This window comes from Platichthys flesus, chromosome 19 (assembly GCF_949316205.1).
Source record: "Platichthys flesus chromosome 19, fPlaFle2.1, whole genome shotgun sequence".
Taxonomy (NCBI): Eukaryota; Metazoa; Chordata; class Actinopteri; order Pleuronectiformes; family Pleuronectidae; genus Platichthys; species Platichthys flesus.
This window is the reverse complement of record NC_084963.1, coordinates 13,249,638-13,275,049: the sequence shown is the minus strand read 5'-3', so window position 1 is coordinate 13,275,049 and position 25,412 is coordinate 13,249,638. Positions and strand designations below refer to the sequence as shown.

The following is a 25,412-nucleotide window of genomic DNA, read 5'->3' as shown; positions in this document are numbered from 1 at the left end:
TGTGTACAGGGAAATAAAAACAAGTAGATTAACAAAGAAAAAAATAGAGGAACTCATTAATTTATCATTTTTTTTATCTAAAAAGCCTTTTTTACACCATATTTTTGTGAAAGACCTTATCGTCCCTTCCTCTCTCAATATTAATACGCATCACTTATACGTGATCATGCTTTAGAGAGTTGAAATTGATAAAGAACAAAGTCATACACAGGCTTCATTGCAACACAATGAGCACTGCAGCATCGGGAACCAAAGAGGTGAGTGTTTACAACTACAGTGTTGTAGCATGTTAAATGTAAGTTGGGGTCGACTGGCCCCTGGTCAGGGACCGCTCACATATCTACATCCTTCACTATCTCTTTTACAGAGGGAAACTCAATTTAAAGCTGACACGATAGTTGCCACTGAATAATGCAACTTCAAGAGGAGCAGGATTGAAACTGGACACCTGCTTTGCCCTTGTTCAGCCGGCTTTGTTCTGTGGGACGCCTCACTGCAACAGAAAGGATTTGACTGGAAAATAAGTGCCTTCCCAGGCTGTGGACAAGGTAATCCCTATCACATACCATTGAGGCTAGAAAACGGGGAAAATTTGGCATTTTGCATCAAGCAAACCAGTCTAGTAGAGACTATATCTGGCAATGCCCAGCATCTCTGACACTTAAAACAATAATTGGCCTGGCTTTCACACCCACTGACAAATAAATTCCATTATTAAGACTATATATATATATATATATATATATATATGGTGTTGCATCTGGAAATGCTCACTTGGAGATCTACTGCCACCTTGTGGGCTATGGCAGTAGGAAGAGGTCCTGTCAGAGTGGTACAAGTCAGAGTGAGAGCTGTGGTGGCTGCTGGGACTTTGGCTTCTGAACTGGCTCTGAAGGGCCTGGATGAGACGGTTCTTCTCCTGCAGCTCTTTAGCCAACCTGGGAGGGGAGAGAAGTGGAAACATGATGAGTCATCATTTTGAAACCAGTTGAGATGAGTCAGTCTTTTAGAACATGCAACAGCTGGATGTTTTCCATTACATCAGCTCGTTTCGAGGAACCACCCAAAAAAAGATAAAACTGAAAGACTGAAGAAGCCCAAACCAAGTTTCAAACCAGAAGACTTGCAACTTTCAGTTGCAAGTCAACAGCTGAGAAAATAGGAAAGAAGAGATCACAGCAAACGCCACGCTGTGTTTCTGGATGAAACCCACTCACAGGTCCAGCTGCTCTCTGGTGCTTTCAGCCAGGCTGAGGTTTTGTTGGACGAGGAAGCTGATACCCTGCTGCAGCAGCTCTCTATCGCCCTCTAGCTCCAAACGCAGATGATCTAACTCCAGCTGGATTCTAGCTGGGCTGTCAGGAGGATCTCTCATGTCCTCATAGGAGAGCAGTGAATGTGATCCCTGCTGAAGCTCCTCAAGACTGTCAACAACAGTACTGTGGATGAGTGGACGTAACTAGGAGCCATATTAACTTCCTCCACCAAGGAGATTATGTTGCTTCTCCTGTCAATTGGTTTGTTTGATTTTCAACAGGATTACAAGAAAACCGACTGAATAGATGTTCAGTCGGTGGTGGGTGGATGGAATATAGACCAAGAAAAAACGCATCACATTTTGGCATGGCTCTGGACAATCCATGATCCATTTATTTTGCTTTTTGATATTTTCTCAGATTTTCCAGGAAAAAATTCATGGAACCTAATGAAAAAAAACCTGCCATTTCAAGGGACTAACAGCTGTGAGTGTGCGTAATTTGGTGAAGAAATGGTGCAGATCTGGAACCACCGAATTTGCTGTAAACGTGGTTTCATTAGGGAAAAATGCAGATCCATGGTAATCTACATCTTACAAGTTCTTATTTTGGTGTTTTACACAAAGCTTGACAATTCCTTCGTTTGACATGTGTTGTGTGTGTTCTTAGTTGATGTCCTAAAAGACCGGTGACCCAGTTTGGGGCAGTGTGACCCTAATGTTTTGGTTGACACACAGACAAAATTAGGTCAACAGCAGGACGCCATTTAAAACCAACATCACATGCGCCACCCAGGGTCATAAGGCAATTCAATGACTGGGTGGAGGTAGAGAGGGAGGGGGTCTGTAATAGGGTCACGAGACATATGACACATAATCAAATTAGCTCAGCAAATGACACTCAAATCCCAGATGGCAACATTTGGCTGTCTGCACCTGTAAAGCTCACTGATCAACACATCTCATACTTAACTGAAACAAAAGGTGAAGTTTAAAGATGACACCTGGGAGTTGAGACATGGCTGTGTGCTGGTCTTTATTTTTTAACAGAGCCTGTTACCCCCTGTGGCTTCTGGCTCTTGCTCTCTGTCAGTAAGCATATGAATATTTGCCAAACTGTTCTTAAAGTATGTTCAAGAAAAGTTGAACTTACCCAACCATCCTAAACCTAACTTTACAAGTATTAGAATATATAAATATGATCAGATAATTACTTTGTACCATAAATAAGCAAATTTAATCAAATTAAATGAGTTATGGTGTCATCAATAAGGAAAAACAGTATTAGAGTCTGAGACGTACCTGCGAGACAGTTCCAGAGCCGCCACATCCTCATTATCCAGATGAGACTCTCCTAGCAGACGGAGGAAAAGATGCTGTCAAAGAGCTGTCTGTAAAAATCAGTTACGAATGACTGCACTTTTGTCTTCCTCTGTCTCCGCTTTCTCTTTGTTAAACCATAATAGGTCTGTATTTATACAACTCTAATTCCTTTCCTGCCTTGTGTCTTGCTAAATATTGAGTTTAGGTTTTTTATTGTTGTTATTTTATTTATTTGAGATTCCAACATCATTTTGGTTAAGCGTGTGTTGGCTGGATTTTTTGTCTGTTTTGCCAAAATAGTGCATCACGAATAACTATGATAAAATAATTAACTGTGTGATTCTGATTAGAAACATTTCTCAAAAGACAACCATCACAGCAGTGGCTACCTTTGTCCAGCCGTCCCTCCAGCCTGTCCAGAAGATTCAGGCTTTTGTCCAGCTGCTCTTTGACCACCTCCCCCATGTAGAAGTCCACTTTGCTGGCCTGCAGCAGCTCCTTGAAGGCATTGCTCAGCTCCTCCAGCTGCCGGCGCTGCAGGGCTCCCAGTCCCCGGCTCTCCTTGATCTGCTGCCTCAGCTGTGACAGCTCCCTGGCTTGTGACTGCACCAGGGAGTCCAGTCTGTGGAGAAGACAGAATGAGGTCAGGCAAGAGAGAAACACCAAAGACAACAAAATGAGTCAAGATTTAGTTTTACAAAGTGACAGTGCAGTTTTTACTCAGTGTAATATTAGAAATGCAGTGTAAAAGAGTGCTGACCGGGCAGGTGATGCAGAGCGGCTGCGGGTCTGTGGCAGCTGTTCGGTTATGCTTTTGTTCAGTGTCCTCTCTCCTTCCTGGTCCACATTCAGACGGCTGGTTTTATCCTTCATCGCCTGGTTCTCTCCCTCCTTTTTCTCCCTTTGCTGCACAGTGCTGTAGCTACTATCCTGGCAACGCTCCTCTTTCTGTGTCCCTTCTTGATCCCTGATGACAGCGGAGTGGTCAGAGGCGTTGGCAATACGGTCACTGGAGAGGGAGCTCCTTCGCAGAAGGTTTTGCATTTGGAGGATGAGTTTGGTCTGGTTTTCCAGCTGGACCTTCAGCTCTCTCACTTGTCCCTGAAGCTGGAGAGGATCTTCAGAAACACCGTACTCGTCATAGACCTGAAGGCTTTTCAGACTGACCTGAAAACACATAGGAGAAGGTTAAATAATTTGATCTTTTCACACAATTATACGATTTAAAAAGTGACTAACAGTCTTCAAATTAAATAAGTATGGGTTAATTGTAGATTAACAATCCATTAAGTACAAATGAGTAACTATTGCTACACCTGCCACACGTTCCAATCTCAAGGCAAACAAATGTATTTAATAGTAATACACTTACGTTTATTAAAAACTCATCATAACTATTAATGGCTATATACAAATGTAAAACAAATGTGGGTACTGATGTGTCCCTTGGCCTTAGTAATGCTCAATACTTTAATATGATAGTTAGGTGGATATGCTAATGATTGCAGTGTGCGTTCAAGGAATCAAATGCACCGTTTTATTTATTTATTACACTTTTGCATATTATTTTTGGCTTTGAAAAGGCTGAAAACAGAGACGTGACCTTGCAAAATGTCTACACCTATATATACAATATGGCCTCCTACACATCACTCAACTTCTAGAGAAACACAAAATTTGACAGGCTGCTAAGCCTAGTTACAGATAAAAAGTTGAATACCTTGGCTGAGCTGAGAGCTGGGGAACTTGGATAGGGCGTGCTGGAGGTTGAGTCCAGGTTTTCAGTGGAGGAGAAGGTGGCCTGTTCGTGCTTCAGCAGGGAAGGCAGGCTAGAGGCACTACAGCTCGGGTTCACGCCAACCTCTAGATCTGGCAACAAAAGGGAAACGCGGAAACAATCAAATAAGGAACAAAAAAAATATATGAAATTGAGGGAAACAAGTTGAAAGTGCCATGTGTAAATAAAATCACTTGTGAAGGAGACAATAAATCAAAGTGAAAGGTTAATGAGTGCTGGAAAGGCATTCCCAAACTTCAGAGTGAAAACATGCAAGAATTTGTAGAATATTAACAGCCCATTCAAAGGAAGAGTACCAAGAAATACCAGGTTAAAACCAGTAGAGAGACTGTGTGGTTATGAGACCCAACAGAAAACTCTTGTCAAGGTAAAAGACAATATCTTTCAGTTGCCTTTGTTCACTCCTCATGCAGACATAACAAGAGAATTTGAGATTAGTGTCCACTCAGCAGACAGACATGCAGAGTCTGTCTAGAGGCCGTCTACCTGTGCTACTGCTCTCTTCCCTATCGTTCTCACTCTTGCCACTGGTTTCGTAACCCAGGTCTTGCAAATCCACCTGCACGCCTTTGTCATCCTGCTCCAGAGCTGGCATTAGAAGCAATATATATTGGGTTAGGAAGAAATCATTCAATGCGTACAGACTCTCGTCTCTCTCCTTTACTGTGTTCCTGAACAATATGCTTTCATGAAAGTGTTTAACTTTACATGTATATGTATATGTTTATATATGTATTATTATTAGAAGCATCTCTGCATTTGTTAACCCACCTTTCCGTGCAGTTTGAGGGGAGGTTGTCTCGGTAAGAGCGGTGGCCAGTTTCTCCTCCAAGCTTTTACATGCTTTCTTCTTCTCTCTCAGTGCCTTGTGGAGAGACTCTAGCTGGGCCTGAACATTTGGTGGTAATCCCTTTCCATCCTGCACTGTCCTGTGGGACTCGCTCTCCTCTCTATGGCCTTTCTCTTCTTTTAAGGAAGTCTTCATTTCAGAAATCCTGTGAGAGAGATCAGTGAAGACCTTGCAGAGGAGACAGAGATTTTGATGGAGATCTCTGGTAAGTTGTCCCTTTGTTCCAGCTGCAGCGGTGGAACAGTTGCTGCTGGATTTGGTTGTTTTTATCTGGGTGGATTCTCCCAATTCTTCCCTCTCTTGCAGGGCTCTCTGAAGTTTGCTTAAATTCATCTGCAGGTCAGAGCTGATCTGTGATGATCTAGCAGAAGTCAAGGAGCCAGGATTTGAACAGTGTTCTGCTAGTGAGGCAATGGCACACTCAGTTGCACTAAGGCAGTTCATTACAGCTTTTGTCAAATCCTGAGTTAAACTAGTGTCACCAGAACTTCCCATTGCCCCATCGTGTTCCTCTGAGCCCTTTTGTGTTACTATCTGCGTCGAACGTTTACCATCCTGGCTAGCACTGTTTCTGTTGTAGCCCTGTTTTGCAGCAGCGTCTGCATCCCTCAGTTTTTCCCTCAGCTCTGCATTGAGCCTATTCTGCTCCCAAAGGGCCTCCTGCAAAGAGTCTGTGTGTCGTTGCATCTCCTGCATTGAGGCGTTAGTGCCACCAGAAACACCTCTTGGGCTGTCTCTGTTTGATGATGCTGTTACCTGCTGTAGGGCGGCATCTATCTGTAAGCAAAGATCCCTGATTTCTGGATTATTTTCCTGGCTGTTGGAGAAGGTGATGGCTTTCTCTGCCATGTTCACAAGCTCAATAAGCTGGTTGTTAAGCTCCTCCTTGTCCTGTAGGGCTTTCTGCAGTTCCATGCATCGACTGTGGAGGGCAGCATCTGAACCAACAGAACCAGAACCTCCTCCCAAACTAGTGTGTGACCCAAATCCTCCCTGGTTGTCCAGACTGCAGGCAGTCAGGTAAGCAATAGTTGATTCTGCAGCCTGAAGGGCCTCAACATACTGGTGATTAAGCTGTTCCTTTTCCTGAAGCTGAGTGTGGAGCTCTTCCCAATCAGCAAGCTGCTCACTGAGCTTGTTGATCAGGGCTTCTTTCTCCTGACACTCCTGGTGGAGGAGCTCCAGCTGAGTATAAAGCACAGAGTCAGCCTGGGTGTTGTCCAACCCTGCTGGACCACTGCTATTCTGTGCAGTGGTAGTGCTTTGCTGTGGAGATATTGAGAAGTCCGTGTCTGCGTGCAATTGTTGATCAGACCCAAACATATCATCTGAATGAGGCTTGGGAAGTGCGTCATTTCTCAGGTGCTCAGGTCTAGGAGACTGCCTGCTGCTGCTGCTGCTGCTACTGCCAGTCTCCACTCTGAGTCTCACAGGAACAGGAAGGCGAGATTTGAGACCAGCCTACAAATGAAGCAACCATTAAAAATTACTTTAAACAGTCAAAAACATGGTGTGTCTTTCTATTACTATTGCAGTACTTACCCCATGCCTTGTGACATCCTGCTTTCCACTCTCGATGTGTGGCTGGCCTGGTCCTTTAATTTTTGGCCTTTCAACCCCCCCGGCAGTGTTGACAACTACCTCTGTTGTGACAGGAGCCTCTCCATCTGGCACTTCATGGGAGTTCTTCTCTCCCTTTTCATTTGACACCTCGACTAGCAGTGTTTCCATACTGTGCCTCAATTCAGCCTGTCCATCACTGCTGTTCCCTGAGGCATCCGTGCTCTCTTTTTCTTTCCACTCTGCAGATTTTTGTTCCTTCAGTAGACCCCGCAGCGCCACATTTTCTGATGTCAGTCTGAGCAGCTTCTCTCTGCAATAATGGACATTTGATCAGTTTACTGAACCTTACAGTGGATATAAGAAGGATCTGGATTGTTATAGAAAACAAACTACCTAAGGTGTGAGACTGATGTAGCCCCACAATCAGACAGCAGGGATTTTAGTGCCATTACATCTCCTTTCTTCTGTTCTCTCTCTCCAGTGTCCAAAGTGTTGTTGCCAGACTGAGGATGTTCTCTACTCTGGCCAAGGCCACTGTCCACACTCACATTACCAAATGGTTTTCCAGACACCATCTGAAAATGACAAATTTTAGAAATATGTAGTTTAGAAATATGATCTTAGGTCACAAGAAAAAGGGAAAACCCCAGAATATTTACACTTAGCTTTAGCTGAAATAGTTCAAAATCTCTTTATATTAAATGATCGTGTGTTTCATACCTGTCCTAGTCTGATGTCTGTCTGGCTCTCTTTGTCATTACCAGGGTGATGCTTCCTGTCACTGTGAGTCTTCTTTAGCTGCTAGAGTAATGGGATGGGAGGCGAGTATGACACACATGGCTTGGTAAAAGAAAAACTTAATGAGGGAACAGAATCCATAAAACACTGCACAGCAACAGCAGAATGGCATGACGTGTCTAATGTGGCATGGCGAAGAGAGACCATTTTATGGGACAGAGATAAAAAACACAAAACAGGGACTCGTTAGGAAAGGTGAAGGAGAGAAAAAGAGGGTCTATTTTCTACTAAAGTCAAGACACAAGTGAGAAACAACAGATATAATTCCACAAAGTAAAGATACATTAGTAACAGAGGTCAAGGTGTAGGTTCAAAGGTTAGAAAGAAGCTAATAAAGATGGATGTTAGACAATAACTTAAGTATTTTCTAAATGTGGAAATACTGTAGAAACACATTGCTGATTAATGAAAAAAAGTGACTGTTGTTGTTAGATTTAGGAAATAAACTTTGAAGTCTCAACTCTCTAAATTTGCAGCCATCATATCTGGCTTCTAACCTGATTCCAGGGGCTGACCACATCTGTTCCGCCCTTGTTGGAGGCATCATGCTCTGACTTCTCCAACAGAGACAGTTGGCTGTGCAAGTCGTGGTTTACAGTCTGTAGTCTGCTTACACAATCCTGCAGGTCCACCACCTAAAACACAGAAGCATTATTTTTGTATCCACTTGCATGAGTGTCTTCCGACAGCTTTGATGACATACAATGCCAATTTATTAAAGTTTTAGATACTGTTAATCATTTTTAAGAGACTATTTTTTTCTAAAATTCTTTGAGTTTTCAAAAGGAATTTACCTTCTGCTTTAGCTCTTGTGGAGAGAGTTGACACAAGCTGTCATCCTGCCCCTCCCCCACACATATACTCATGTAGGAAGTGTGATCGCCAATGAAACTCAAAGTGTCGCCTGAAGCATAGAAAAAATTATTATGGTCAGGGAAAGACTTGTCTGCTAAATCTCAAAAGTTAATTCAGGACAAGCTGTTATGTAAAGTCCAGTGTATTTTTTTGTTGTCGTACCACCATCATTGGCCCCACCGACCCCTCCTCCCCGGTTCTGGATTGCGCCTAAGCGAGCCTGCAGAGAGGCATTCCAGCGCTGTGCGTCTTCGAGCTGATGTCTCATGCTCTCGACTTCTTTAGGATCAGTCAGGTCCATGCCTGAACAGATACACAGAGGGTTACAAGCAACCATGTCTTGGGGTGACAAGACAGTAAATTTCTCTGAAGGTAACAATATTACAGTGCAGTAAAGTTATTTAATGTGTCAATAAATCTGAATGGTTTAGCTTTAAGTTAACAATTATTTACATGCTTTACCATCTTCAGCTAAAACTTTGTTAGACTTTGTATTGCAAATACTTTCACCATGATAATAAACAACAGATATTAAAGATTAGCGAGTAAGCAAAAATCTTAGATACAAATAAATGCAGTTCTGTGTCTAATCACTGATCAAGTTAATATGCATTTTGGATAAAACTGTTTTGATAAATTCTGACATGGATATTAAATGCGTAATAAAATTCACAAATATTTGCATTATTTAAATTGTGAATGCTTGTAGTCAAATTTTATGAGTCAAAACGCTGCAGAGCATAAAGAAATTTTTAGCATCTGCAGCTTCTTAGATTTCTTCTTAAAAATCTAAGAAATTCTTATTTTTGTGTCTGCATATGGCATACACACACATATGCAGAAATTATATAAACAATTCAGATTTTAAAACAAAACAAGAAAGGTGGAAAAATATTCAGTCCTAATTACTATAACTACAATATTTTGCATTTTCAGTGTAAATGTGGCACATGGGCCTGTTACTTACAGCTGACCTATTTATACACCTGGCTCTTTTTGGACAGGGGCGGGGTATGAGCATGCCATGCACACACATGCATGTGTGACGCAGACAGACACTTAGTTGGCTTAGACGACTACCTCTATATAGAGTGGCGCTTTTCATTAGTCTTTAGACTGCGTCCTGATGTGACACTACATTTAAAGCACTAATTTAATTAAATAGAGAGAGAGAGGAGCAAGAGAAAGAAATAGAAATAGAAAGAGATTAAAAGATAGATTGATACTTTATCGATCTGTAGGGTAATTTAACTATGCGGTGTCATACTAGAATAATGTTGCGATTTGTTTGTAAGGATCAATTTCAGTTGAGCCACACTATAGTGGGATACAATAGAATAATTTTATATCAGTATAAAAACCTTTTATAACGTGCAAAGTTCTTATATAATGAAATGCTTATGCCATTGAATCCTGTCATGTGACAGATGGTTGGATGGATTTGGTCATTAATCAGAGTGGTGAAAGCTGATGCATTCAACAGACAAATGTTTTAATGGAGAAGTGAAAACAAGCAGACAGGATGGTAATAGTGAGAGACAGAGAGAAAAGAGGCCAGCAGCAGCCTTTATTCACAGACAAAATGGGAGACAGAGTGAGGCTTGTACTTGAAGAGGGACAGAGAAAACAGCAGAGACATGCAGATGATAATGTGATGATGTAAAAACAGTAACAGAAAGAGAACAAAGAAGATGAGTGACGGGACAAGGTGCTCATGCAGAATGAAGTGACAGAGGACAGGATGTCTTTTTTGAGTAAACACACTGGACAATGAAGAAAGGCGTATTTGTGTATGTATCCCATTGGATTTATGGATATATGTTTTGGATATATCTACATGATTTAGTGTGATCATAAGCTTTTTTTTATTATGTTTCTTTTCTATTGTTTTCACTCCCCATTGTCATCTAGCACCCAGTGTGTTTGCACTGCACCTTCTCCGAGTTTTGCTCTGTGTATCTCTCTCTCCAAGTCATCCTTGAGCTCCTCATTAGTTTTGATGCTCTCCTCTAGCTGCTGCCTGAGGAGCTGTACTGCAGTCAGTTCCAGCTGCAGAGCGTGGAAACGCTGGGCACTGCAAAACACATAAATATTAATAACACCAATAAAATGTACCTACTCAACATAATGTTTTTATTTTCACTCATTTGTTGAAATGATGTTTAGTTACTCTGACCATTATCCTCACCTGTCCTGCTCTTTTACAGTCCTGACCAGGCTGGAGTAGAGCTGTTGTTCAGCTCTCAGGGCTTTGTTCAGCACATCATGTTCCTGTTGCATGGCTATAAGGTTGGGCAAAGCCTTAAGGGAGACAGAAAATAAAAACAGAGATGGGCTAATGTTAAATCATTAAAATATTTGGATTTGTATTTATTATATATATTTTTTTTTTCTTTCAAATTTTGTTTCATGTTTTTAGTTTACCTCTTGCTGGCTGTTTCCACCGATCAAAGTTCTCTCTCTTTGTGGGAGTCCAGGGAATGATCTCTCCACGCCAGAGCCAATAACCGGATTATGAATATGATCACCCTGACTGTCCCCCCTCTGCCCGAGGCGCTGGTGAAGAACCTTCTCAAAGAAAAAAAGAAACACGAGAAAAATGTCAAAGACCTCAAGGAGTTTAAATACCGTTTATCCAAAGTAGATCATTCACTGAGAGAGGTGGAGTCTGTGAATGGGGGGATCCTTACATTGATAATCTCATCCTTGGTCTTCAGAGTGGAAGTCAGCGAGTCAATATTAGCAGTCTGACCTTCACTGCGACCCTCCAGCTCAGACAGTAAAGACTGTAGCTCCGCCAATGAGATCTGGATAAAAATGTAATGAAGGGGATTGAATTAAGACATTTGTTTGGAACAATGTTTATAAACATCCAGGGATGTTCCTGCAGCTAAAAAAATCCTAGAGGAAATCCTGATGATGTTAGCATTTTAAATAGATGTTTTTACTACATGCAACTATTGTTTTTTTGTTTGTTTATATATTTTTATTAAAGGATTTTTTTGTGTTGAAATAAATTAAATTTATTGTTTTGTTATGTTTTCTTTGGTATCGAGAAACAAGACTTTTCATGGCATCTGTATCAACCACCATATTTTTGAATCCCTATAACCAACTGACCTTCAGTTCATTCTCCCTCTTCAGGGCTTTGTTCAGTGCCTCAGTTTGCTGTGCTAGCTCCGTCTTCAGGATGACGACGGTCTTCTTTGAGAATGGAACGTTTTCCACATTATCCTCAACGTTCCTTCTATACATCTCAGCTTCAGTGGAGGCAAAAAAAGAATCAAATGTAGAATAGACAAGTGCAATATCTTAAAAATATCCAGTGGACATCTTAAATAAGGACTTATGTCCTTACCATCTCTCTCTTCCAACTTCTCTTGCATGATTTTGATAGTTTGTCTGAGCTCCAACACACGATCCGGCTCTGCCTGAAACTGGTCTCTCTCCTGACCATGCTGCAGAAGTTTCTGCAAAATTACAAAGGTATAAAAGTTTGCTCACTCAACCATGTATATAAATTCTCTGCAGAAATCTAACCAGATAGAGGCCACAATGTGATTTGAAATCATAATGGAGGAAAGGAGTATGTGGTATGTGGTATGTAGTAAGTTTTTATTTATTTTCCTTGTTAGGCAGATGAGTGACACCGTTATATCCCGGAGGAACTTACGTTGATGAGGCTTTCTTTTTCAGCAAGCAGTGCTCGGAGGTTTGCAGTCTCTAAACAATCCTCCTGGGCTCTTACAGAGCTTTGCATGTCAGCGGTGGCAAGCTCCTGCTGCCTGTCGGAAAGCTGCCTCTTCAGCTGCTGAATGTCTTGGGTACGCTCCGACAACATGCGGTTGTAGTGTTCAGCTGACTCCTGCTCAGACAAAAAAACAGAACAAATTGCTGTGCATATTATGCAAATAGATTTCCCCCAAATCAATCACTATGATGCTTTAAATGTTAACCTTGAGAAGTTGGTCCTTGCTGCTGATTGTAGCCAACAGACCTTCCACGGCGCTCTCATTGTCTGCAACCAGCCTTTCCCTGGCTTTAACAGCCTCTGCCAACATAACCTCTGTGACTTTTAACCTCTGGCCCATCTGTTCAGCAAGGTCATGTGCATTAGTTTGTGACTGGCTTAGCATGGATTTGGCCATTTCCTACAAACAAGAAGACAGATTTAGAAGAAGAGAAAGAATAGCCTTACAGACACACCTGAGGATAATCAATCAGGTCAAGTCACATCTGAGGGTGCGAGGGCGACATATTTGTCAACTAACCTCCATGTCCTTTGTCTTGCCCTCCAGGGAGAGCTGTAGCTGGATGATGATGGAGTCCTTCTCCCTCAGTGATCTGTTCAGGTTATCTTCTACATCTTGCTTGGCTCTCTGAAGGTTCTTGAGTGTATTTACAAGATGCTGCAGCTCCACATCCTTCTCTTTAATCAGACTATCGAAACTCTAGAGGTAGAGATTGATCAAAATAAAGTCTTTACTGATAACAAAGGCAAAACTCCAATTTCTAGACTCTAGATATTGATTCTTGATCAAACATGGTGATATCTACACACATCGATTGTTTCCTCGTTGTGCGACAGTAAGTTATTGAGCCTGTCCAGGTCTCTTTCCTTCTCCCTTAGAGACAGCTGCAGCTGGTGAATCTCATTGTCTTTCTCTTCAATGGCAGCAAACTTCTCATCCAGCGCTTGCTGAGAGAGCAAACAAGAGAATTTCAGAATCTAATTATAGTCACCATGGTGAGAAGATTACACAGAAGACATTTTTACCTCCAGAGCCTTCTCCTTTTCTTTCAATCTTTGCCGCAGCTTGGAAAGCACATTGTCGTTTCCTCCTGGGCTTTTGCTTTGCTCAAAATCTCTGACCATATTTATGTACTCCTGATGAACACAAAGAAAAACAAGATAAAAAAATGTAAAGCATGTATTGGCAGATATTCCAATGGGAAAATATATGATTACAAACAAATAGATTTATTATTTTGATTTGAAAATGTTAAATGTTTTAGTCGCACCTGCAGCTGCTGCTCTTTATCAGTCAGGGTTGATGTGAGCCGCTGGATGGTGACCTCATGGGCCTGCACTTTTCTATTGGTTTGATCTAGCAGCTCCTCGTACTGCTGCTCCAGAGCACTCTCCCTCTCCCCAATCTCACCGCTTAGCTTCTTCAGCTGATTGTTAAGATCCTGGAGGGGTAAATTAATAATACACACAAAAGATGATATTTGTATGGGCATAGTTTGGTAAGAAGAGGATTAAGAGTGCTTTATTGGGAATTTTCACTAGAGAACTACTGTCCTCCTGCTTACATTCAAGGCTTTGTCTCCTTTCTTCTTATGCTGTTGCAGGTCCTCCAGTTCTACCTCCAGCTGGTCCTTTGCCTGCTGCAAGTCAGCCAGCTCTTGCTCCTTTCTGTCCAGGGCTCGCTGTAGCTTTTGTGCTTCAAGCACTTTGACATGGTGTTCCCCCTGGAGTTGGGAGAGCTCTGTTTGTTTTGACATTAATAGGTTTTGATGTTCCTCTGCTCCCTGGGGAAGATACACAAGAAATATTAATCTTTACATATACTGCAATATTTATACTAACTTCTCTTCAATTAAGTGTATTAATACACAGAACAAGGAGTTAGTATTAACATTTATATTATTATACATACGGTTGAGATCTCCATAAAAAGGTGCAGTACTTGCCTGGTATTTCTGTAGTTGAGCTTTATGTGCTGCTTCTCTAGCCTTGGCTAGAGCGTCATCCCTGTCCTCAATCTCATGACACAGCTCCGCAATCTATGCAATACAGAGACAGACTGATTTGTTAGAGCATTGCATCATAAAGACAAACAGATATTTGTGATAAGAACCTTACCTCTTTTTCCTTTTCTCTGAGGACCAGAGTCAACCCCTGGATTGTTTTGTCTCGCTTCAGAGAATTTTTCTCCTCCAAGCTGAGTTCATTCTCTTTCTGCTCCAAGTTCCCTGACAAGGTCTGTTTATATAAAGATTATTATAATGGATGTTATTAAAAAAACATAATTCAAAAATATTTGGCAATTTTTTTAATATTCCTTATGTATTTGGTCCTCTCTATATACCTTGTACTGAGTTTGGATTTCATCCAGTGTTTTTGTCAGGTTCTGGTTGGTGCTTTTTGTCTGTGTGAGCTCTTCAGTCAGGTGTTTATTGACAGACTCCAATCGGCTAACCTCACTCTTCTCAGCGAATCCAGGCAGCACACAAACACAGGAAAGAGACAGTGAATTAATTCTAGCTTACTAAGCAACAAAGCTGCTGCCTGTCAAAGCTCATTACCAGAGCTCCAGTGGTTAGCCAAGCTGAAAATATACAAAAAACTACCTCCACTCTGACAGAGGTATATTCATCATCAAATTCCTCTGTAAGATCATGAAGAGACTTCAATTCTGCTTCTCTGTGTCTGCGCATTGCTCCAGGTCTGGGTTGGCCAGTACTTAGTCTCTTCAGGACAGGGATGTGGCTTCCTGCAGGGGCAGTGACCGGTTGCTTGGAAATGCAGCGTAAAAGCTGGATCAAGTCAGAGATCAAAGATGGTTGATTTGAGGAGCTCCGGAGCAGTGCTCTGTCCTGGACTTTTCCTCCTGGGTCACCATGCCTGGAAGCAAACACTTTGGCCTTGACGAGTTTCAGTTTGGGTGGAGATTCTGCAGAAGTGTCTGAGGAAAATTCTCGATTCAAGGACAGCAGGGATGTGGAGAGTTCTTTGAATCCAGATCTGGGTATTATGCCTTTGCGTTGGACCAGGTCAAAGTACATACTCTTTGAACGTTGGCGTGTTCCTCTGAGACCAAAGCTTTTCATAGATCCATCAAGCCCTGGCCCTGACCCAAGCCTGCTGCTCTTGAGGCCTGAGCGCCCTGAGACTGTTCCTCTACTAACAATTCTGTCCAGACTCACACACCTTCTCATGCAATTCCCCAAGTGACCACGTCCAATCTCACCAAGATGTTGTCCTTCATCAGGACTGCCCACCCCAGAGGATCTGGGTGGAGATTTCAAGTGAGTTCTCTCCCCAACACTCTTGTCCAAGCTTGGGTTGTTTTTGTTGTAGATGTGGACGATGCACTGGCTCATGTGTTCTTTCTCCGCATGTAGCTTCTGGATCTGACTGTTGTGGTCCTCCTGCAGCTGGGTGATGTTAACATCCCACTGTACCACCTTCTCAAGCTGGAAAACACATTTCCCACAGAGGAACTCGCCACGACCATCGCGAGTCACCTCCCAGCCCAGGACATGGGACAAGATCACTTGTAGCTTCCTCTGTGCTGATGAGCTGAAGATCCAGCGACACTGGTTGCCTGCCAGACGGGCACCACATATACGACATCGGTCTTTCATGGCACCTTCCGTTCCAGCTCTCTTAAAACAAGTTAAAGCCTCTCACTGAAATGCAAACTGTCTAGTGACCAAATGGTTGTTAGCCTGCCAGCCATGGAAGAGCCATCTATCATTTCCTCTCGCTGCATCTGCGAGAGAAGTGCAGAGTACAGAGCACTATAAGCCCTAAGCCTTTAATAATCCCTGCTCCCGCCTCTATTCCACTCTCCCCAACGCATTCAATCAAATCAAATCCTCCAGGACCGCTGCAGTGATCTGTGTCATGGTCAGTGAAAGACCATCTCCTTAAACCTTTTCCGAAATGCCTTTAGTATCTGGTAGTTTGTTGGTTCCATACAGATGTCTGTCTAAGGGACCGGTAGAGATAGCAACAGCAGGTCATCCCATATAAAGACCACCTGCCTGGCAGTACATCAAAAAATCTGCTTTCAGATTAGAGTAGGTGTTTTCTGGCAACCACTGCCGTCATACCTTTCATTACACCTCTGTCACAGATAGGCCAATTGGAAGTAGTAGCATGTCCCAGGTTTAGTAGTAGATATATTTTGTCCTGTATTCAAAATCATTTGCAATACTTGCCGCACATTCTTTTGTTTATTCCTTTTTGACAAACACTAAAAGGTTGCACTGTTGTATTTTCTTTAATGGGGAAGGGTGGCCATAAATAACCCTCAGCAGAACCATCTCCAGACAGCATGGTAATCCAGTCTTAACTCTGTGACCCGAGTCCAGATGCCAAGGCCTAATGAAGAACCATGGACACTGACCAACTAAAAGCTTTCCACTCTAAACATCAACAACGCATTGCTTTCACTAGCCTGCATGGTGTTTTAATGGCCATTTTCGACCAGCCCTGCCAAATTTCTAAAGCTTTCTAAAGTGATAAACTAAGTTATTCATAAACTTAACATCAATGATGCAATAAAATACTTACATCAACCAAATGAACTGAGCTCATCTTCAGGATGTGTGTCGTAAAAGTCAGCCGCCAAACCGTATAGCAAGAATGACGAATAACAAAGCAGAGATAGAATAAAAGTCTAAAAATACACCATTGCAGGTTTAATAAGCCATTTAAGGATCATGGGATGCCGAGAGATTACTCTACAAACCAATCCAATCAATCCCAATGTCTGGCAAACAGGTTATGATCAAGCAGCACCAGTAGTGGAAACAGCAGCTATTACATGGATTTAAGAGACAATTCTGGCTACATCTAAATCCCTCCTATCCAATGTTATAATCATGCTCAAAGGGTCCTACTGTGAAACAAATGTTAAAAAACTGATTAAAGCCCAAATGAAAACCCCAAGAAAGTGGGACCTCACTGATTCATGGAGCAAAAATCATAAAGCACATTTCCTGAGGGTTAAAAACAACGGTGATCATCCTCTGAAGTCAACAGCGCCTGCTCCATGCGTTGGTGTTAATGTTTGAGCTTGACAGACTTCACACATTTGAGTTAGCATTTGGTTTGTTGGAAAAAGAGCATGACATTAATTGGCATAAAAAAATCTCTCATTTGGAAAGACTTTGGTAACAAAGCCAAATATCTAAGAAAAATTGACTGGTGGAAAGGACAGTCAGATTTAAGGAGGAAATATCCAAACATCACCAACCTGGTGGTCAGGTAGTCCTTTGTCCTCCTTGTTATGTAGCTCGTCCCTCAGTGCCTGTAAAAAAACCAGTTAAAAGGTCAAACAGATGTCTTCTCAGATTTGAACTACTGCTCAATCTAAGTTTCAGTTGTTTCAGTTGTTTACTGGCTGAGAATTTTTTTTTAGGTCTATCATATTAATGATTTTGACGTCATTACAGAGGAAGCTTGCAAAATTAAATCAAGACACATACCTCTAGTTCCTGGTCTTTCTGGGCAATGAGCTCAGACAACTGTTTAAGATGATCAGAAGATGGTTTCTCCATCTGTTGGTCTGAACTTTTCTTATGATTGATCCAAGCTTCTTGGTTCTTTTCAGTCATCTTGAGTTTCTCAATAATGCTGTTGTGAAGAAAAACAAAACAATAAATAAATATTTAAAAAAAAAAAAAAAAAACTGTTTCTGTCTGTGTTAAGAAAAACATGAATGTATCTGTGTTTATCTCCTGTCCGTACTTGTCTTTTTCCTGCAGGGCCTGCTGCAGGTCGTGGATTACACTGGGGACTGCTATAGGGGTGAAGGTGTTTGGTAGACCCAGGGCTTGGAGCTGCTTCTCCATGTTAATGTTCTTGCATTTTTGCTGCTCAGCAATGGCTGCCATCTCACCAACCTCTTCCTGAGCTGTTTGCAGACACTGACATGAAGCAAAAACACAAATTAAGACACGTAATGAGGCCGTTCTTAAACCTGGATAACTATTTACTGTACTACATACTGGACTACTAGGACTTGCATCAGAAACATTTGGACAGATATTTCTGCAGATTGTGTTCACCGACATAAGTGAACATAAGACTAAGGAGTTTGAAAGCAAGATATGGCACTTAATAGGGGGAGGAACAAAAACATAATAGTGCTCTCAAGGAGTCAAGTAATACTAAAATACTGGCTGTGGCAAGTAACACAGACCAACAAAACGGATCAATATTAGCAACTCAATTAGGCTGAAACAATTTATTTGATTAACCTGTTCTAATTCAGCTATCCTCTTGTTAGATGCATCTTGGAGAGCATCCATCTCTCTCTGAGTTTTTTCTCTGGCACGCTGGGATTCTCCTGATTCTCGACCAGCCAGACTTTCCAACGCTTTCCTAAAAACATTCAAATGGAGATTAGGGTTTACAGGAAAGTACTATTTCAGTTCTGGGATTTCATGACATTTGTCTGCCAAGTGAAATGACAGCAAATGCGAATGTAACTGCGATTGATCTTTGACACAGTGGGACTGTATAGGGAACAGTACTTACGATGCAGACACTAGCAGTTCTTGTTTCTCTGCCAGGTCCCTCTTCATAGACTCCAACTCCACCTTCAGCTCAATGTTCTGTAAACAGACAGTTCATTACAGAACTGTCGAAGATCAAAAATCTGGAGCCATGACAAAGAAGAAATCCATCTTCATGACAGTTGGTTGTTAATATGAGCAAATCAATAACCCCTTAGAGGTTTAGCTTGGAGGTTACACATAAAGATAACATTCTTAGATGACACTACACTTCACATGAAGAAATGAGAAGATAAGAAACACAAGTTTTCCAAATGAGGATGGAAGATTCCAATGGGCTTACATCTCACTCTAATAAAACTGGGACTTAGGTGAGCAAACCTCAGCTGAGTGAACTTATCTCATTAAGTTTTGGTCAGAAAGACTGAATCACAGGAAACAGAAGGTACTAAAGACAAACATGTATGCATGATTAAGATTTAGAGCATTTGTGCATATTGTGTGCATAATAAAGTAAATACAACACCGTTTTGAATATGTCCTCGGTGGAGTCGTCACATTTCTGCTGCATGCGCTCCTCCATGAAGTAAATGCGCAGCTTCAGGTTAAAGTTCTCTTTCTTCAGAGCTGTGATTTGCTGCAAATGAATGTACAAGAAACATTTCAATACACAAGTAAATAATCTAAGATAATATATTCAGCAAATTTTACATTCAAATGTATGTGGTAATCTAACCTAAACTCTCATCTGACTTTCCTTTATTTGTATCAAATAAAATGATGAGAAAACAATGTTAAGTCAAATATTTGGGTCAAAGTATAAAAGAAGTGAAGCACTCTGTCTGCGGAGAAAAGCAGGACGACATGTTTACATGGCAAAAAAGGAGAGTGTGTATGGTTATTGTTAAAATGAAGGGAGGCCTTCATGCTTGTATGTGTGTTTGAGAGTGAATGTGCGGGAAGTGGACTGTGCATCATTGTGCTCCAGGCTCAGAACAGCATACATCTGGTAATGGGGGTTGGGGTTGACAGTCAAAGGGAGGAGGTAGAAGTCTAGACCCCTCCTTAAAGCTCTAATCATGCAGACAGCCGGACAGGACAGCCAAAAATCTGAGCATGCATTCCACTCAAATGCTGAAATATAGGCTTCGGGCCACCTCAGTATTTCCTCCTCCTACAACCACTTTTCATCACCAAATCTCCATAAATGGTCAGACGGTTTGGTTTTAGTCAGTAATAAATCAGTAACACCCTGTTGTGTTGCGGTGAGGTAAAGTTGACTGCCGAAACTCGTGACAACTTCTATGTATTACATTCCCACTTATAAATAAATCACAATTACAAGTGATTACCATTAGTCAACCTTTAATATGGCCGATACAAATAACTCACATTCTCATAGTCCTTCATGGTGAGAGCTTTGATAGGAGACATCTTTTCAGGAAAGGACGGCACTGTAAATCCACAAAGAATTACATTTTGATTAATTTTAGTCAAATCTACTGTTCGATGTCGACTCTTTGAAATAGAGAATCTTCTCTGCTTAGAAGAACAACTCATACTCTCAGCTTTCTTCATTCTGTTTATCTGAAAGATAAATAGAAAGAGAAAGTAGTGTTGTTTCCTTACAGCTGAGATGAAACCGCTTCTGGAGGACAGCCCTGTTCACCCCAGCTGAAGGCAGCCCACAGATGATCATGTTACACACGTCAACAACACATTTCACAACACTAACTCCTGATTCATAGTGTGATGGCCTGAGAGGAAACGCACCTCACGTGTGCAGTATGGGTTAATGGTGATGTATGTTTTATTTCTAAATTAGATATGTTGCTTATGTCATTGTTGCCTTCAGGGCATTCTCATTTTTTAATGTAAATCTATTTATCTCTTAATAGCTGAATCTAGTTTGGGTCACAGTGGTGACAGACCTACTGAGGCCAGTATCGAGGAAAATCCAAGAGTTACCAAAAATAAAAGATTGGTAGCTAGACAATAGAAGGAGCAAAACAAGATGCTTGCTGCAATGGATGGAAATGTCAGTTTGTTTCTAGTTCAGTGATTAAAGGATATTCTGTCTGTTCAGAATGCACATTATCCAAGATTCTGCCTACAGAATATTGTTTGCAGTAGGTATTTGCAGAAACAAGTTTAGCCAGTTATTATAAAATCAAGACACAATCTTTATAGATAAAGTCTTCTTTCAGTGTAAATGCAATTTTTTATTATGATATATTACTTTAGCTATATGTTTTTATTAAGTGTGATTTAGAAACATACTGGTCTGGACAGGAAAGATTTGCCAGAGCTCTCTGATAGATAACATTATGAAAGGGAAACACTTTCTAAATTATCTCAAACCTAAATTGGTATGTCTGAAATAAGGGTTCTTGTTACAGATCAGCCAACAAGTGCACAAGTACTGATGAATTTGTAATCACAATACACATTTTCTGTTACTGTCCAAATGTTCTGTTATGATAAATACAGTAAATAAAATATTTGACAGATCAAGGTCTTCATCCCAGTGATCTAAAAGTAATATGAAAATCCAATATTGCAATAATACAACACTGTTCATTGAATTATAACATTTTATACAATAGCCAAATGCACCAACGCATGCCCACACATCAAACCGAAAGCTACATATAGTAAACTCTACTAAATATTTGACACATATATATCATATCACATTGTAGATAGTTTTTACTTGAAACCCACTTCAGTAAAACATTTCAAAGATTTGATCATAATGCTGCAAAGGTCAATGTTTTCCTTGACGTCCTTTTGCCTTACCCTCCCATGCTGACTTCGCAGAGAGCCACAGACACTCACCTATATCTATAAATGAGTTGTTTACTGGCTTGTTTCTATTGCCTATCCCTAAGTATATTGTTGGTACACAACATAAGCACGACAATGAATTGAAATGGGATTAGCTCATTAAAATCATCCAGCCAATCCCTCATTATAGCTTTGGAGACAAGTGTGGGAGTTAATAGCAACGAATCAGCAGCAGTATTAATTAATACACTGGGGAGGGTCACACCTGAGCAACAAAGAGCACAACAAAAGAACAAAAGAAGGTTTTACTGTACCTGTCATGCTGTCTGTAGAATAATCTCCAGCATCTATGGAGTCTGGCAGTCTGCAGCTGGGGATAAAATCATTATGTTAGCAACACAGCCAAGTCACCACGAATAAGAGAGGTCACGGTTACATTTCAGCCAAATTCAAGATGAAAATTCAGAATAAAAAATAAAAATAAAATCACAGAAACCAAAGCACGCTCCCTTACTCAACTGGACCCACATACTCTGATTATTAGGGTTTTTGAAAAACACCAATGCGAGGACTTTATGCAATGCATTACTCACGCTGGCCAAGTTCACTGAGCCCTAAGGACGCTCCATAAATAGCTTAAGAATGACTCTCCGCTTCATTTACATCCACTGTGGCAGAGCCTCATTTCTGTGTATGCGTGTGTCTGCACGCGCGTGTGTTTGTGTGAGGCTGAGAGTGTGAGACCATGTGCCAGTGGCAGCCTAGCTCTCATGTCAGACAGGAGGAGGGAAAATAGGCAGAGCAGTTGACGGAGAATGCTTTCATTGGTGGACAAGTAAACAACTGTGACTCTGGTCAGTGAAGCGTCACACAGTGAAGAGACAGTGGTGTCACTCACAGACACGGTACAATGCACCAAACATCCGCAACGCACATATGGATCACAATGACACGAAAGGAACCCAACACAAAAGGATCCCTTGCTGTGGTAAAAAATATTAAACATTTGCCAGAATATTTCTAAAATCAGCTTTAGGAGGGAAATGACTAGCACAACAAAAACATGCACTGTTGGAGTCCAGGCTCGTGTTCCGTGACCCCGACCTTTGTGACTAATAATATGATGTCCTTCATAGAACAACTTCCTCTCATACCTCCCCTGGCACCGGAAGCTCAGCGGCTCCGCTACTCATCTGGTTCACAATATCTTTCACTAAAGATCTACTGTTTAGTGTTTCTTTTAGTGAGATATTCTTTGAACGTAGAACTTCGCAGATTGTTCTTCATGTAAAATTTGACTGATTTAAAATGACAAAATGTACATGGTAGGACAGTTTACATCTTTGTGACTATTTGTTTTTTATAACTGTCCCTTGAGACTTTTTAAAAACAACGACATTGCTCTTTGATGTGTTTTATAGAAATACAAATATATGAATATGACTCTTAGTCCAATTTGTCCAGTTGCAAATTCTCTGGCCTTTTTGTGACTCTCAACATATCCCTGCTCGATTCACACTATATATAACTTCCATGGTGTCAGACTGCATTATGACACAGCTCCGACCCACCTTTGTTTTGCTTCAACGCTCTGCACATTACAAACTTAGAGCAACATGAAGCAACATGTCATATAGGAGAGCATTAAATATAATTTCAACTGAAAATACTTAGACCATGGACTTGTGTTAAGGTTTTTGATAGTGGTCAAATTTAAAAAAGATCTTGAAATGTAAAAGTGACACAATCACAAAACAAAACATGGAGATGAATAAGCAGCAAGAGCAAAATAACCCTCCTCTAAATGCTGAAGGTCGGTGAAAATGTGTTGACAATTATTGCCTCATAGATGTTTCACATGCCAAGCAACCCCTTCCTGTATTAAAGGGGCGGAAGGAGCCTAAAACGAGGGTTACGATAAGCATAAAAGCACTGAAAATCAACATGTGATAAAGCTTCCTCCCAAATAGAATATTCTCATGAAGAAGTGATGACATTAAAACACGTCTGTTCCACCAGTGCTGCACTTGTACAGACCCCTCTTGCACTCAGTGGAAACAATGTGAGCTCCTGTAAACAGTGACTTCCTCTTTTCTCTCTCACTTTGTTCAGCTGCTGGTGGCAAACATGAGAGCAACTCACAACAATATCACCTACAGTGAGGACTTTAAAACAACATTAAGTGACGCCTCAGCGTACACAACACTGCCATATTATTCAAACCAAAAGAGTGATGTGTGTCAGGTTTCAGAATTACCAAATAAGTAATTTACACCACACATATCGGCTATCATCTTGAATTACTGAGGCACGCTAACCATCTGGATGACCACACATACGCACAACACAACACAGCTGGACTAGGACATTTAAAAAGCAGCCTAAATAAGTGCTCTACAAACTTTAACTCAGGGATCCGACGTGACTAGTGTTTCACTGGAGCAGAAAGAGCTACAGACTTTATATATATATATATATAGCAAACACTATCCAGCATCAGCACTGGAGAGCACAGCGAGCATTGCATGGTTCACCTACCACGATCCCACTCGTCCCTCATGTCACGAAGAGGACGCAGGAAAGAAGATACAAAACACATATGACAAGTTAACTCCTCGTCTTGTGCGAAGGGTGCAGGGAGACGTTGCTGCAGCAGTTTGAACCACGCTGGAAAAACTGGCTCTGAACATTTCCGCTTTCTTTCACTCTCGGTGTGACAGCTCGACTATTGACTGTGGTGATTTCACAGCACAGCGACGTCCAATGAGCTGCATGCGATTTGTAACGGTAATGTCAGGAAGCAGCCTAAACATGACATGCTTTGTGTACCAATGTGGCTACAACACTGTGGGTGCATACCGTAAAGAAAAAGTTATTTGGATTTTGATCCACAACTCGAATCTGTATAAAACTTGATATCTGTTTTTGGACATAATGAGACCTAGATCACAAAAACTATTGTTGTTTTACATCAGGGTTATTGGCTGATTAATATTTCAAAGAATGGTCTTTTGACTTCCTTATAGTCTGTCAAGTACGCTACTGCAAACACAACATTTCCTAAGGACAAGGGTTGCGAACTTCTCAGTTAGCTACAATAACTAGCATTCATTTGGTTCCTCTAGAACACAAATAGGAATTGATGCTACAAATAGCTAGGTAGGAATACATACATAGCAACACAACTTTGGATGTGGACTCTCCAAATGTCAGACATCAACACAGATTAACAAACTAGTGACTTCCTATTAACCGTGACGTTAACACACCTATAAAATTGAGTATATATGTAGCTTATTACTCGTTATATACTTAAGGTTACTTCGTTCATTAACATCGTATAGCTGAGTAACAGTGACTTTACTAGTTCGGTGTGGTTTCAGTTAATAGTCGGGGCCCGAGCAGCGCTAACTAGTGTTTTGGGATTAGTGTGTTAGCTTCAACGTACAACACCGCACACACATGCTAGCGCTAGCTCACTAGACACCGTTGTTCGTTTGTTTTACCTTCCGTTGATATCAACGGGGAGCGTCACGTCGTCCCCCGCGAATGAGTCCATGATACCGGTCCACTTGTTATATGTTCCTGGAGGAATAATGCGACATTTCACCGACGAGACGCGACGTAAAGTTCGAAAAGCGGGACGGAATTCAAAACAGACCAGGCTACCGCCATCATGAGATGGTAAACGTCACCAGTGTGCACGTTGGAAACTGGTGCTGCCTTCAAGCTGCGTGGGAAATATTTCAAATCCCTGAAATCGCGCAGTAGATACGTTATAGAATAGGAATAATACTGATATACATTTAAACAGAATGCCCCTGTGTTATCATTATTTTAACCTCTATTTGTATAGTGGTTAAAAATTATATTTAAATGTGATATGCCAGTTTAAAACATAGGGGTTGGTTCATTTTCCAGTGTTG

General features: G+C 41.2%; 1 protein-coding gene across 8 annotated transcripts in view; it reads right to left on the bottom strand.

Annotated features, from left to right (window-relative positions):
* Positions 1-25,158, bottom strand: part of cdk5rap2 (CDK5 regulatory subunit associated protein 2) — a 29,988-nt gene extending 4,830 nt beyond the window's left edge. For 5 of the 8 annotated variants that reach the window (XM_062413201.1, XM_062413196.1, XM_062413195.1 and 2 more), the window contains exons 1-26: positions 13,759-13,975; positions 13,465-13,635; positions 13,220-13,330; positions 13,004-13,141; positions 12,714-12,893; positions 12,399-12,593; positions 12,116-12,307; positions 11,801-11,912; positions 11,563-11,702; positions 11,133-11,249; positions 10,867-11,010; positions 10,631-10,743; positions 10,377-10,516; positions 8,605-8,745; positions 8,382-8,491; positions 8,085-8,222; positions 7,510-7,590; positions 7,183-7,364; positions 6,769-7,099; positions 5,148-6,687; positions 4,863-4,964; positions 4,299-4,447; positions 3,339-3,745; positions 2,968-3,200; positions 2,558-2,609; positions 775-938 (exon numbers count right to left, since the gene is read on the bottom strand). In XM_062413201.1, coding sequence (XP_062269185.1) covers positions 775-938; positions 2,558-2,609; positions 2,968-3,200; positions 3,339-3,745; positions 4,299-4,447; positions 4,863-4,964; positions 5,148-6,687; positions 6,769-7,099; positions 7,183-7,364; positions 7,510-7,590; positions 8,085-8,222; positions 8,382-8,491; positions 8,605-8,745; positions 10,377-10,516; positions 10,631-10,743; positions 10,867-11,010; positions 11,133-11,249; positions 11,563-11,702; positions 11,801-11,912; positions 12,116-12,307; positions 12,399-12,593; positions 12,714-12,893; positions 13,004-13,141; positions 13,220-13,330; positions 13,465-13,635; positions 13,759-13,950 — 5,575 coding nt within the window. In that variant the 5' untranslated portion in view covers positions 13,951-13,975. Of the gene's footprint in view, positions 1-774; positions 939-1,217; positions 1,425-2,557; positions 2,610-2,967; positions 3,201-3,338; positions 3,746-4,298; positions 4,448-4,862; positions 4,965-5,147; positions 6,688-6,768; positions 7,100-7,182; positions 7,365-7,509; positions 7,591-8,084; positions 8,223-8,381; positions 8,492-8,604; positions 8,746-10,376; positions 10,517-10,630; positions 10,744-10,866; positions 11,011-11,132; positions 11,250-11,562; positions 11,703-11,800; positions 11,913-12,115; positions 12,308-12,398; positions 12,594-12,713; positions 12,894-13,003; positions 13,142-13,219; positions 13,331-13,464; positions 13,636-13,758; positions 13,978-14,139; positions 14,233-14,311; positions 14,432-14,537; positions 14,655-14,799; positions 14,986-17,435; positions 17,490-17,667; positions 17,816-17,929; positions 18,109-18,441; positions 18,566-18,721; positions 18,799-19,225; positions 19,337-20,091; positions 20,154-21,800; positions 21,857-24,992 lie in introns of those variants that run through there. The other 3 variants (XM_062413202.1, XM_062413197.1, XM_062413200.1) reach the window with 3 other exon arrangements.
* Between the last annotated feature and the right edge of the window lie 254 nt (positions 25,159-25,412).